This window comes from Oncorhynchus keta, chromosome 10 (genome assembly GCF_023373465.1).
Source record: "Oncorhynchus keta strain PuntledgeMale-10-30-2019 chromosome 10, Oket_V2, whole genome shotgun sequence".
In the NCBI taxonomy this organism is placed as follows: Eukaryota; Metazoa; Chordata; class Actinopteri; order Salmoniformes; family Salmonidae; genus Oncorhynchus; species Oncorhynchus keta.
The window spans coordinates 33,146,609-33,160,901 of record NC_068430.1 but is presented as its reverse complement, the minus strand read 5'-3'; the positions used below and the strand labels follow the sequence as shown (position 1 = coordinate 33,160,901).

Below are 14,293 nucleotides of genomic sequence, written 5' to 3'. Positions count from 1 at the left end.
TGCAAACTGAAGTGTGTCTAGGGTGGCAGCTAAAGGTGGAGGTGATATGATCCTTGGCTAGTCTCTCAAAGCACTTCATGATGACAGAAGTGAGTGCTACTGGGCGATAGTCATTTAGTTCAGTTATCTTTGCCTTCTTTGGTACAGGAACAATGGTGGCCATCTTGAAGCATGTGGGGACAGCAGACTGGGATAGGAAGCGATTGAATATGTCCGTAAACACACCAGCCAGCTGGTCTGCACATGCTCTGAGGACGCGGCTAGGGATGCCATCTGTGTTTAGCTTGTCTGGAAGCAAGACGGTGTCTGTGATGTGGCTGGTTTTCTAGTTGGAGTCCACATATATTATTATTATATTATAATTGCCTGTAGACCCTGCCACATACGTCTTGTGTCTGAGCCGTTGAATTGCGACTCCACTTTGCCCCTATACCGACATTTCGCTTGTTTGATTGCCTTGCGTAGGGAATAACTACACTGTTTATATTTCGGCCATATTCTCCGACATCTTTCCATTGTTTTGAATGTGGTCGTTCACGCTTTCAGTTTTGTGCGAATGCCGCCATCTATCCACGGTTTCTGGTTAGGGTAGGTTTTAATAGTCAGAGTGGGTACAACATCTCCAAAGCACTTACTAATAAAAACTCACTCACAGAGTCAGCATATAAATCAATGTTATTCTCTGAGGCTTCCCATAACATTACCCAGTCCGCGTGATCAAAACAATCTTGAAGCGTGGATTCCAATTGGTCAGATCAGCGTTGAATGGTTCTAGTCACGGGTACATCCTGTTTGAGTTTCTGCCTATAGGACGGTAGGAGCAAGATGTAGTCGTGGTCGGATTTGCCGAAGGGAGGGCGGGGAGGGCCTTGTATGCATCGCAGAAGTTAGAGTAGCAGTGGTCCAGTGTATTGCCCACGTGGGTCCTACAGTCAATGTGCTGGTATAATTTAGGTAGCCTTGTTCTCAAATTAGCTTGAGTTGAGTTCCTGTATGTTGTTATGATTACAACATGATTCGTTAATGATGAAGCATACACGCTATACCCTTCTTCTTCTTACCAGAGAGATGATTGTTTCTGTCGGCGTGACGCCGTTAGGAAGAACGCCTGTGACTTTGTAGTGACTGGGTGTATTGATACACCATACAAAGTGTAATTAATATCTTCACCATGCTCAAAGGGATTTTTACTGTCGGCTTTTTAAAAATTGTTTTACCCTTCTACCAATAGGTGCTCTTCTTTGCAAGGCATTGGAAAACATCCCTGGTCTTTGTGATTGAGTCTGTGTTTGAAATTCACTGCTCAACTGAAGGACCTTACAGATAATTGTATGTGTGGTGTACAGAGATGTGGTAGTCATTGAAAAGACAATCAACAACTTGTTAAGCACATTTTTACTCCTGAACTTATTTAGACTTGCCATAGTCAAGTGGTTGAATACTTATTGATTCAAAACTCCAGTGTTAATCTGCAAAATTGTAATTATTCGCCTACCGCACACATTGTATATAGACTCCCCCTTTTTTTCTACTGTGTTATTGACTTGTTAATTGTTTACTCCATGTGTAACTCTGTGTTGTCTGTTCACACTGCTATGCTTTATCTTGGCCAGGTCACAGTTGCAAATGAGAACTTGTTCTCAACTAGCCTACCTGGTTAAATAAAAGGTGAAATAAAAAAAATATTTAAAAAACAATTCAGCTTTTCATTTTTTTATGAATTTGTGAAAACATTTCTAAAAACATAATTCCACTTTGACATTATGGGGTATTGTGTGTAGGCCAGTAACAACATCTCAAATTTAAATTCTCCCAATCACAGCCGGTTGTAATACAGCCTGGATTGGAACCAGGGTGTCTGTAGTGTCTCTAGCACTGAGATGCAGTGCCTTAGACCGCTGTGGCAATCGGGAGCCCTATGCATAAATCTGATCCAAACCGGCAATCAAAACAATCAAGTGTAATTACCGAATGATTACTGGATATCCATTTTCTCCTCCTATAGAGCAAACCAAACACTATGTCAGTCAGAAAATCAAAAAAGATCAAAAGCATCACAACCTAGCCTCACATTTCCTTCAACCGCTAGAATTAGAAAGGGCCTCTGGAGCACAATAAAAACCACTCAGACATTTTAATCAAGAATATTTTTGAAGCAGCCACATAATGCAGAGTCTCACTCTCACAGCCCAAGGGGAGATCTGGTTGATCTGGGCGAAGTAGAGCTAGGCCGTTCCTACTGTTTTTTTGGACACCAAGCACTACAGCCTGACACAGTGGACAACTCTCCTCTGTATTAAAACCAAAGTAAATTCATTCTCTAGCATTCCACAGATATTTTTTTTGTTATGCGAGAGCTACGCACCAAAGAAGGGGATCAGTGCAGTTCAAATCACAACATTTGCATATTAAAAGGAAAATCGCTGTCAACGCTATAGTAAAGAGACAGCATGCAGAGAAGTGGCCAAGCATAAGGCTGGTATTCAAGCATACTTGAATGGATGTGATGTGGATGCAGGCGTGATCATGTCCATCAATGTCACGTGACTCAAACAGAAGACTGGTTAAGTTGAGAAACATAGGCAACATCCAATATTATAGACATTTCTCAAATAGTAGAGACTCTCAAACAGTGACCAATGACCCACTGCAAAGTAGTCTAACACTTTCTAAGCCATGGCTTAAGATTTTTAGAAAATGTGGACCTGAAACAGCCAATAATACCCTTGGAAAACCTCAATTTGAAAATAAATAATGGAGGTGACCTTGTTAAAAAATAATTTATTCCTGAATGCTGTGCAAGTGGTTGAAACAAAACATGTAAAATAATCAGATTCTGCCCAGTCCTTCTTGGCATGGCTGATAATCATGCCACTTAAAGAAAACAATCCGCCTAGTTTAATTGGAACAGCTGAAAGAGTAAGATAGATGCCATCTTCTAACAATGCCACCAAACCTAGATGGCACAAGATCGTCATTGGCGTGGCTCCAGAAAAAAAACATATGGCTGGAAGGCCTCAGATTATTGTCATGCCACCCTAATTGGTGCTAATAACCATATGAGTTTCAGCACACACTAGGAACCATTTCTTCATACCTACTACCAAAGCCTGAAGGCCCAATGCTGACATTCTACCCTCTTCGGAAGGAGCCCATGAAACCAGGTCACTGTATAATTTCTCGATGGTTTGATGGTAAATGAGTGCAATGTAGCTTGCAAGTCAGCGATCTGTTAAATAAACATATCTGTTGCTCACAGCAGCACTAGAGCAACAAAACATGTTCATGTGACAGATTTTTTTACTCCACCAGACTAAAATTACAGTTTCAAATGATGGAGGAGGAGGAGTGGTAAAGGGGTTTTATTGTATACATAATATAAATAGTACCCCAGGTCAGAAATGTGTGGCAATGCAGTGGATGGCTGAGCTATGAATAAAAAATAAAAATACATCTAATCTATGGAAAAAAAGGTATTTCAAGACAAAACAGTATCTTCGCCAGTCTGTATATTAATCTGAAAGTAACCAACTCATACCTTAACAACATGGCGGCACAGACAGTACAGTATGAAGATAAGCATAGAAATCCCAGATCACACTTGTAGGCGATGTCATGGCAACGTTGGCTAGCTAAGCTCATGCGTAGAAAAATGTCATCGGGTTGAACGTCTCACACCGAACTACGCATCTGCAGGCCGTCAAATCTGTTGTTTTTGACAAATGAGAGCATGTCAGTTTGACAATTTCACGAGGTTGGAGGAATAACATGTTCAACAAAAGACATTGGCTCTAGTTTCTAAAATGAACAACTATGGGAGAATTTTTCACTTCTCTCATTGACTTCTCAAACTCCGGCTTGGTCTGCTTGGTCTGCTTGGTCTGTGTTGCAAGCATTCCTGGAAGTCTCGCGATGTTGCGTCTCTGGATTTAGAAACTCTGAGGGTGGTGCTAGCAGGCATGGTCAGACTCCCCTGAAGACTACAGGACCAGATCAAACAAGGGGGACAAAGACAGAGGGGTACAGACCCAGACAGAGCTAAATTCCACACCCCATTGTCTGCAGTGATAGTGGGGGACAACACAGATGACCCTGCAATATGTGATAATGCCACCAGGCCTGACCCCTACCAGCTCTAATCCAAAACACTGGGATGATGTCATCCCTGCTTATCCAGACCGTAAGAGCAACAAAGCGGAGAGAGAAAGAGGGAGAGTGAGAGAGGGGCTAGTCCCACAAAGGAGTCGCTCCCATAGAGAAAGCAGCCAACGGAAGGAAATCAGATACCCTCTCCACACATCTGTGTCACAAAACAAAAAGTTTAGACAACACAACCTGCCCACCCTGTGCTTTACTCTGGTAAGGGTTTCACAGAGAGGTTACAGAACTCTGAGTTGTTGACATCCATTAAACGTTAGCTTCTGTTCTCTCACCGAAAAAACAAATAACAAAGTGGTATCGTTCAAGAAGACAACCAAAGGCAAATAGTGCTGAAGGTTTCGGTCACCTTTTCCAAACTTAAAGCAATCAATTGTTTTGTCAGTAAAAAAATGCTAACCACACAGCGGCAGAATAGATTGTGTGTATCAAAATGGTTTGTCCCCTTCAAAAAAGGTCTAATGGTGAGAGACAACAGTCAAGCAGTAGGACAGGTCACTGTGGCTGGCCTCACAGACCCCTGTGTCCAAAGCAAGACTCATTGGGATCTATGCTTCACTGGGGAGCGGGAGAGGGCAACAGTTCGCTCAAAAGTAACCCTGTTGCACTTTAGAACTTATGTGCTGCCCCTCCCCCCATATTCCCTCCACAAAGGGACCTTGCCCCTTGTCCCCACCCACCAGGAATTTCTCAGGCATTGCTGGGGTCACCATGACAACTGGGTGCTTAACAAAGCATTTATCTTATGCATTCTTCCTTTCACAGGGGAGAGAGGGAACAACAGTCAAAGGAGAATTGGGGAGAAAAGAAGGAGGGTGGAGGAGCTTGAAAGGATGGGGAAGGGGGCCGTGGAGAGGCTGCTGAGAATCATGGACACAGGGAGATAGAAGAGGAGGGATACATGACTGATGAATGTAAGAGGGAAAGAATCAAGGTGATAGGTGATGTTAGAGTGAAGAGCAGAGGTGGTGGACAAAGTGCCACAGACATTCCAAGCAGGGCTGTGACTAATGTCTTCTTGGGGGGCAACAGAGGTATGGAGAGAGATAAAGGGCCATTACAGACAAGTCAGCACAAACATACACACCAACAGACAGGTGCTACATCATGGAAATTGTATGGCATATTGCAGGACAGTGTAAAGGCCAAAGGGTATTTCTGAGAATAAGCACAAGTTCTCAACTTCTTGCTCCCCCTTTATCCATGTCTGCGTAGTCATGGGGAAAACCCATTGGCTTCAAACACTAACCGTTCTGCCCCTGAACAAGGCAGATAACCCACTGTTCCTAGGCCGTCAGTGAAAATAAGAATTTGTTCTTAACTGACTTGCCTAGTTAAATAAAGGGGGGAAAAGGGCGAGACAAAAACTGCTACACTAGTGCATTCATCCATACCTCAGCTAATATTAGAGCCAGTCAGACAGACCATGTCCCCTGGCAGCAACCAGCCACAGAGGAAGTCCATCCACAGACAGTCTTAATACACTGTAATGGAATTACATCAACTGGGACTGGCTTGACGCAAATTTAGATGTGATGAATGAGTGGCTTCCTAAAAAAGTCCACTCTTGTCCTGTTATGTTGTGTGGTGAATGGTGACGGTGGGAAAATGGACACCTTACAAAACACAGAATATGGGCTCACTGCCTGGGCTGTGTGGGAGTCGGGAGAACTGTCTCACATTCAAATAAGATATTTCAATATTCAAAACAAGCTGAACATTGTAAATGCAGTTAGTCTTTTCAAACAATATTTGCATGTGTAATGGTCTTGAAATAGGATTTGTGACAGATAATCACAGTGCAATGTACTACAGAAATTGATTCTGTTGTCAACATCTTAGTCCTAATTCCAAATTCAGATCCAACTCCTTTCACATTTCCTTAATCCCAGTGGAACCGATAAATGTGTAGTCTGATGACATAGGGAGTTCACCAAGACTGGAACTGAGAACAGTTTGAGGTCAGGGGTCAGCTGTGATGCTACAGAGGGTTTGGTGAGAGGAGTTTCCCTATGGAAAATCCCCAGTATACTGACTACTGATGATAAAGCCAGTGACAGTACCTCCCGGGGCAGAGACCACCTAGGTAGACAACATAGCATACTTGCTATTAGCATGTCATCTATGAGCTAATGCATGCCTTGCCGTGCACTCGGAGGCAAATCAAGCTGCTCTGTTCAGTCAGAGGGGAGAGCTTGACCATTTCATCTCAGTGCTGATGACTATAACAGTGGGTATGTGCAGTATGTTGCCTACAGAGGCATCTGGCTTCACACATTTCATCAAAGGAACAAACATTCCAAAGTAAATACCATGGTGTTTATTCTAGAACGATATTCAGGTAAGAACACAGGGGGAGAGAGTATTCCATCAAACTCAGTAGTGAGGATGAGAGGAAGGAAGATAAATCCCCTCAGCATCAAAAGCACACACACATTAATGCAAGCTCACACATTAATGCAAGCTCACACATGCAAGAAGCAGCAGTAGATCAGCTCAGCAGTATATCAACGCTGGAGCAACAGTGCACAGGTTCTGCCACATCAATTATCCATCTGCCAGCCTGGTACAACTCCTGGTTGGGCTGATCTGGTGTCAGTTCTGTTGCTCAACTCAGGAGGGAGAATAGGATCCAATAATCCTCACAAATCTGTAATCAACTGTATTTACAACTGTAATCTGGGCTGCAGCAATTCATCCAGAGATTGTAACTCCCCTGGCCAGTGACATGGAATGTCTACCCACAAATCTGTAATCAGATGTATTTACAACTGTAATCTGGGCAGCAGCAATTAATCCAGAGATTTCAACACCCACGGCCAGTGACACGGAACGTCTAATCCAGCACATTAGCCAGGTTATCCCTCGTACCCAAGTTTATTGATAAGGGACATACGCAGAGCACCATGGCTGAAAACTGGCTGCCTAATTGGCTAAACAGAGGATTCATTCAAATGTATAATTGCCAGGGCTGCTATCTGAGCAGCTACAAAGAGTGCAATATGGACCCACCATGCCAATCAAAGGCTATTCAACCCTGCACCACTCCGATTAAACAGTATAATAGAGATGTATATAGCTCTTTTCAACCCTTTTCAGACCTTTTGTTGTTCCTCTGCATATCTCGATAGAGTAACAATATATACCTGAAGTGATGCAACTTAGCAGTATAATTTATGTGGTTGAAGGGATATGACCTGTTGCATTTCATCACAGACTAGCTAAGGTTAATGGAATCATCCATCATATGGCATCACCTCATAAATCACAGAGCAGAAAGGGAAGATAATGGAAGGATATGAAGTCTTCAAGGGAAGAGCTCTCAGAATTGGGGTCAACAACTTCTATTCTACAGGCAGGCACCAGTACCGTTCATTTAAGTCTCTCCCTGCCTCTCCATCTCCATCTCTCTACCATAAGCCCTCTTTATTTACCTTTCTCATTACCTCTGCATCTTCACAAGTTCTATCCATCTTACACCAACGTGATTTTCCTATCCTTTCTATGAACCACCTCCCTCTCTCTCCTTCTTCCCCTCTTTCTTTTACCCCGGAGGGGTATTGACACACATACCCCAGCAGGTGCGGGATGCGGCGAGAAGCCGGCCGTCTAATTGGTCCTTGGTAGAGTCACAGCTGTTGCCCCCAACAAGGGCCTAGCATGAGCTCCTCTCGTCCTGCCTCTGAATCGATCGCTTGCCATTGTCTCCCAGAAAGACAGACAGCCATCTCATCTGTCACCGGGGACTCACCCATTAAAGAGGCTCCAGGGAGGAGAAGCAGTAAAAACACAAAAAAAACAAAGCAGCGCTCCAATACATTATAATGGCTACCCACTGCTGACCATATAGTATCTGGCACTCAGGACCAACTCAGCCAGCCTAGCACTGTCTATTGGTCTAGTAAATAACTCAAAATAGGAATGCTATACTTATATTCACCAATCATTCCATGATGATATGTGACCCTCTCACATTAGACTACACCTGTGCATCCATCAGAGTAAAGATTTTAAAAAATAGGAAAGTTTTAATCCATCTGGTTAAACTTATGTTATCTAGTTATATGGGCACTTTGATGTCAAATCCCACATTTAAAAAGGTGCCGTTTGCTGCGGTTGCTCCTCTCTTTTAATTAAAGCCAAGGCCATAAAGGAACCAGCTCTACAGCCCGGCTCCCAGAAAGCAAGGGCCACAAATCTCTCTCCCAACTCTCCCGCAGCGATTCAAGTTTAGTCACATTTTGTAGCAAATAAAATGCTCTGTAATTAGTGCTGACAGGTGAAATTACCAGTGCAGAGTGCAAACTCAAAGACAAACACGAGGTTAGAGAAGACCACGCAAACTCAAAGACAAACACGAGGTTAGAGAAGACCACGCAAACTCAAAGACAAACACGAGGTTAGAGAAGACCACGCAAACTCAAAGACAAACACGAGGTTAGAGAAGACCACGCAAACTCAAAGACAAACACGAGGTTAGAGAAGACCACGCAAACTCAAAGACAAACACGAGGTTAGAGAAGACCACGCAAACTCAAAGACAAACACGAGGTTAGAGAAGACCACGCAAACTCAAAGACAAACACGAGGTTAGAGAAGACCACGCAAACTCAAAGACAAACATGAGGTTAGAGAAGACCACGCAGCTCCCTGGTTTCCATGAGCTGGCTACTAGAACTCTCCAAACGCTTTATCTTTGCAGTGAGTCAAAAATGAATTACTTTCCGGTCTAAAAGGTGTATGTTCATAGATGGCTCTGTCAATCATGGCTTGAAACATGACATATAGGCCTAGCATAAAATATAGCCATAAGGCCTATGTTTGGTTCATGCTATATTTGTTAACAAAGGCAATTCAAATGCTGAGAGAACAATGTAAACACAGGGTGTGTCGTGCTCAGTCTGATATTACAAAGAATGACTGAGTAACTAGGGAAATATCATGCCAAAATATATGGGGAAAATGTTGTTTTATCCTAGTTTGACATCAAATGTCATATTAGCGTGTCATCATAGCGTGAGAACACAGACTATAAAACAGTCCATAATTGAATTAAATATTGTGTGCTTGCTGAAAATGAAGGTTTTATGTTGGCCAATTATAGAAAATGATACAGATCTACTGGAGTGCATTTCCCACAGGAGCAGGCCATCCAGTTGCAGACATGCACAGATTAATTTAAATAGGAGTTTAGGACAACACATTGATCTACATCAGGCCTGGTTATGGCTGCCTGCTCTTTAACAAGATGACAAACACTATAACATAAAAATAAACCCCAAGAAGACAAACTAAAATGCACTAGTAAACCAAACAAATCTCCTGACCTGTGATATTGAATCTCCCTGCCCGGATGCAAAAAAGCACAATTTAGTCTAGAAATGACTTCACCCAAAAAATTAAACATAAGTCTTGAGGAGACACACTAAGATTACCCCCTGAATGTTAAATTTAACTCATGATTAATATTGAATGAATTAAGTTTTAATATTGAAAACACTGAAGCAGAGGAGGTCATACGTAAAAAAGTGGCTATGGCAGTCAAAGTGTGTCATAAAAAGTACATATCGTAAATTGTAATGTTGAAAATGTTCACGTGAAAAATACAAGTAGGAACAACAAGTATACCAGAAAAGGGCCTAGGTATTAAAAACAACTGAGGACAGGGTTAGTTTTACCTGAGACAGATATCCTCATGGAGGCCTCCAGGGGTCTGTTGTTGTCCAGGGCCTGGCTCAGCCGGATCTCCCCCGTGCTCTGGTTCAGGATGACCAGGTTCAGCTCATTACCAGCCTCAAAGCTGTACTGGAGCTGGTCTGAGGCGTCTGGGTCATGGGCAGGGATCCGCCCGATCACCCCTGTGGGGAAGCTACTGGACTTGTCAGTGACATAGTTATTGAAGATGATCTGGAAGTTTTTCAGCACTGGTACGTTGTCATTCTTGTCAACCAGCTTGATGTGCACAATGGCACGGCTGACAAGTGGGGCAGAGGTGGCCTGGACCACGATGACATACTCTGACCGTGTTTCGTAGTCGAGATCTGTCAGAGCAGTCAGTTCTCCTGAGAAGATGTCCAGCTGGAACACCTCTGGGATGTTTCCCTCTACTATCTGGTACATGATCTGGGCGTTGCTCCCCTCGTCTGGGTCCGAGGCAGATACGTGGGCCACTACCAGGCCTATTGGGCTGTTCTCCTCCACAAATATGTCAAACTCATCCTTCTCAAACACAGGAGGGTTGTCATTGACATCTAGAATGGTCACCTGGATGTCCACGGATGTCTTGAGAGCAGGAACACCTTTATCCACAGCAAAGGCCTGCAGGTTGTAGAATGGCATGTTCTCTCGGTCCAGGCGACGCAGCGTTCGCACAATACCAGAGGTGGACTCAATTATGAAGTCTCCATCGCCGTCCTCTCCCCCCTGGAAAGTGTAGAAGACACGTCCATTGAGGCCAGAGTCTCGGTCAGTGGCAGAGACTTGGACGACGCTGGTAAACACTGGCACGTCCTCCATCACAGAGCCTAGGTAGTGGTCTCGGAGGAACCGAGGAGAGTTGTCATTCACATCATTCACCAGGATCTCCAGGTAGGTGGTGTCAGACTTCTGTGGGATGCCGTTGTCCCGGGCCGTGATGGCTAACGTGTAGGACACCTGATCTTCATAGTCCAGCTCCATCTGGGTGGTGACAGCGCCTGTGTCAGAGTCGATGTCGAACTGGGGGATGCTGTCATCCATAAAGTAGGTTATACGTGCGTTCTCCCCAGTGTCCTCATCTGTAGCACTGATCACCACAACGGTGGTGCCAACAGGTCTGTCCTCATTGATGTTGACGGTGTAATGGGAGCTCTGAAACACGGGCCTGTGGGTGTTGGCGTCGGTGACGTTGACGAACACCTTGGCGGTGTCGAAGAGTGTGCCGTCAGACGCAGTGACACTTAGAACGTATTGGCGCTCCAGCTTGTAGTCAAGGGGCAAGGCCAGGGTTATGAGGCCCCCTCCACTCTGGCTGGTGATGGAGAACCTGTTCCTGGTGTTCCCACTGGAGATCTGATACGTCACCACACTGTTGATATCCTGGTCCACTGCAGACACCGTCACCACGCTTGTCCCCACGATGGCGTCCTCATTGAGGCGCATGTAATATGACCTCTGTGTGAACTCTGGGTTGTTGTCGTTGACGTCAAGGATGGTCATGCTAACGCTAGCTGAGGAAGACATCACCGGGTGGCCATGATCACGGGCCTCCACCCCAAAGTTGTAGAAGTCCATGCTCTCCCTGTCCAGATCAGCGGCTACGACTATCCAACCAGTGCTGTTGTTGATGGAGAATGGGAAGTTGGGCATGGTTTCAATGAGGCGGTACTCCAGCCTAGAATTGTCACCAGAGTCTGCATCAACAGCCTGGATGTGAATGATGGAGTAACCCACCGGCACATTCTCTAGCACAGTGGCCTGGAAGGGGGTGCTGACGAAAATGGGGGTGTTATCATTGACATCCAGCACCTGCACCGTTACCAGGCCACTGATGTTGGAGAGCGGCGGGCGTCCCCCGTCCTGAGCGCGGATGCGAATGGTGTATTCCTTGTTAGCCTCGTAGTCCAACTGACTGACCAGGTCCATCTTGCCTGTCTGGGCGTCAATGTAGAACTGGCCCCTGGTGTTGCCACTCATGATGCTGAAGTGAACCATGGCATTACTCCCTCTGTCCTGGTCTGTGGCAATCACCTGCAGGATTTCTGTGTTGGGTGCCATATCCTCCGGAACCTGCACCACATATCGCTTTTCACTGAACTGGGGAGCATTATCATTGTCGTCCTCTACAATAATGTGAACAGTTGCGGTGGCACTGCGGGGGGCGGGGTCACGACCCTGGTCGTTGGCCTCTACCAACAGCATGTAGGCCTCCACCATCTCTCTATCCACTGGGCCCTTCGTGCGGATCACCCCCGACCTGGAGTCAATCTCAAAAACATTGTTCGAACCGTTGCTGTTGAGGACGTGGTACAGGATGTTACCGTTGACCGGGGCGTCTCCGTCTGTGGCCCTGACGGTCAGCACCTCATAGCCGATCTCTAGGTTCTCCCTAACACTCTCCTTGTAGTCCTGTTGCTCAAAGACGGGATCATGGTCGTTACTGTCACTCACTGTGATGGTGAGGGTGGCCATGGCCGTACGGCGGGGAGTGCCATGGTCAACAGCGGTCACACGGAATACATGGGTGTCCTTCTGCTCTCTATCCAGCACCTCCACGGTGGAGACTGCACCATTGACTGGGTCCACAGCAAATAGGTTGTTGGAGCGGCTGTCAAAAAGGGCCTCTATGAAGTACTCCAGCCTGCCTGCATCCCCCTCATCAGCATCTACTGCCTTCAAAACAACTACAGGAGTTCCAGCTGGCTTATTCTCTGCCACAGCCACCTGGTACATAGGAGGCTGAAACTGGGGGCTACTGTTAACAGCCCTCTTGCTCCTGCTCACAATGCCTGATTCAGACTGGGCAGCCTGCTGTAGTAACTTCCCCAAGTGGCCCTGTTTGAAGGAGCCTTGACCCACCCGCCAGTGGACTGAGATGCTGTTCACTCTGGATTCCCTCTCATCTCCTGTGTATTGGTTACAATGTAAGTCTAGCTCAAGAAGTGTGTCGTGTTTTAAACACAGCGTCTTGGACACAAACAACTGCCCCTCAGAAAAATATAACTCCGAACTCCGAATCACCTTGCAGTGCATACTGCTGTGGGTTGGAGAGCCGGGTAGTAGATCCCATACCCGGAGGAGCGCAGTACCAGACTCGTGGCATTCTAACTGATGATTATGGGCTTTAAACAAACTGATTATCTCCAAGTCCCATTGTGATTTCCTTTTGTGTTTACTTGAACAGTTCCTGCCGTGTACATACACATCATACTGGCTTGTGAGGAGGTGCCTCAACCCTGGGACATTGTTCATGCAGTCCACAACAGTGTACACGGTGAAAGGGTTGGAGCTGAGCGAGGCACAATTTAAACTACCCGAAAGGAACACAACGCGCGCGGACGCATCAGTTTCAATAAAGGTCTTTGAGAATTTAGGAGCGATTACCTGATCCAAAGTGCATGCCCCGCTCTGTTCAACACTTGCAATCACCGTCCGCTGCTCCGCATCCTGACTGATGTGTACATTGTAGCAATTCGACAGTGAAATGAGTTCAAACCAGCCGAAAATAATAAACAACAAATCCCACTTAATGACGGGCATTGCTCCACGATGATGTTCAACCAGGTTTGAACGTAGGCTAATTACTGCCGCTTTCCTTAAACTTTCAGTCGAGTCGTTCCCTTTTGTTGCCGCGTATCCATGCTTTCACTACTATACAGTAGCTAATCCAATTGAATTGAGAGAAACCGCAGTCACCTTGCTTGCCAAAGCTTCTCACCATGCAAACAAGCCGACACCACCACTTCATCCGCGTGAATGATTAAAATGGCTCCAACTACCCCTGCGCCTTGAGGCTTCTCATTACCATAAACCTGTTTCAGTGTGTTAGAGAGAGAGAGAGAGAGAGATAGAAAGAGATGGAGTTCTCACAGGAGCCACACTGAGCTGTAAAGAAAGAGATGACTGGCCTCTTCGTCCCCTTTGAGTGTTTTTGCAGTACATGGACGGCTAAGACTTCCTATAATGCAAAAACGTTTTCCTTATGCCTTCACAAACGCTCTCACTATTTAAACACAGAAATAAGCCTAAACTTGTGAGGGTCTTTCAGTTCTCATCCCCGGGGCACAGAGAGTGAGCAACATTTACTATATTTTCCTACCACCTGCTGGTACATCTGCATTACTGCAGACAGCAATCAGATTGCAACTAATCACATCTACCAGCCAGCAATTTCAGTAGCAATTGTGACTGGGAATGAGGTTAGACTGCAACTCAGCTTTCAAGAGAAGTCCACAGATGTCTTTTACAGTGATCCTGCCGTAGTCATTCAACAGTCTTGATACAATAATCTTAATTCAGCCACCTATCACTGTGAAATGATGTTCAGTTTACAATGTGCACTTAAATCCACATATGGTCAAAGGTACCTGAGGAGACGGCACAAGTGCACATTTAGAAGGCACACAAAGGTCTAGTTCCAGAGGAGATGAGAAATGTA

At 45.3% G+C, this 14,293-nt stretch overlaps 1 protein-coding gene across 4 annotated transcripts in view; it reads right to left on the bottom strand.

Moving 5' to 3' along the window:
- Positions 1-13,929, bottom strand: part of celsr2 (cadherin, EGF LAG seven-pass G-type receptor 2) — an 83,541-nt gene extending 69,612 nt beyond the window's left edge. For 3 of the 4 annotated variants that reach the window (XM_052526879.1, XM_052526881.1, XM_052526882.1), the window contains exon 1: positions 9,837-13,929. In XM_052526879.1, coding sequence (XP_052382839.1) covers positions 9,837-13,395 — 3,559 coding nt within the window. In that variant the 5' untranslated portion in view covers positions 13,396-13,929. The remainder of the gene's footprint in view (positions 1-9,836) is intronic. The other variant, XM_052526880.1, reaches the window with a different exon arrangement.
- Between the last annotated feature and the right edge of the window lie 364 nt (positions 13,930-14,293).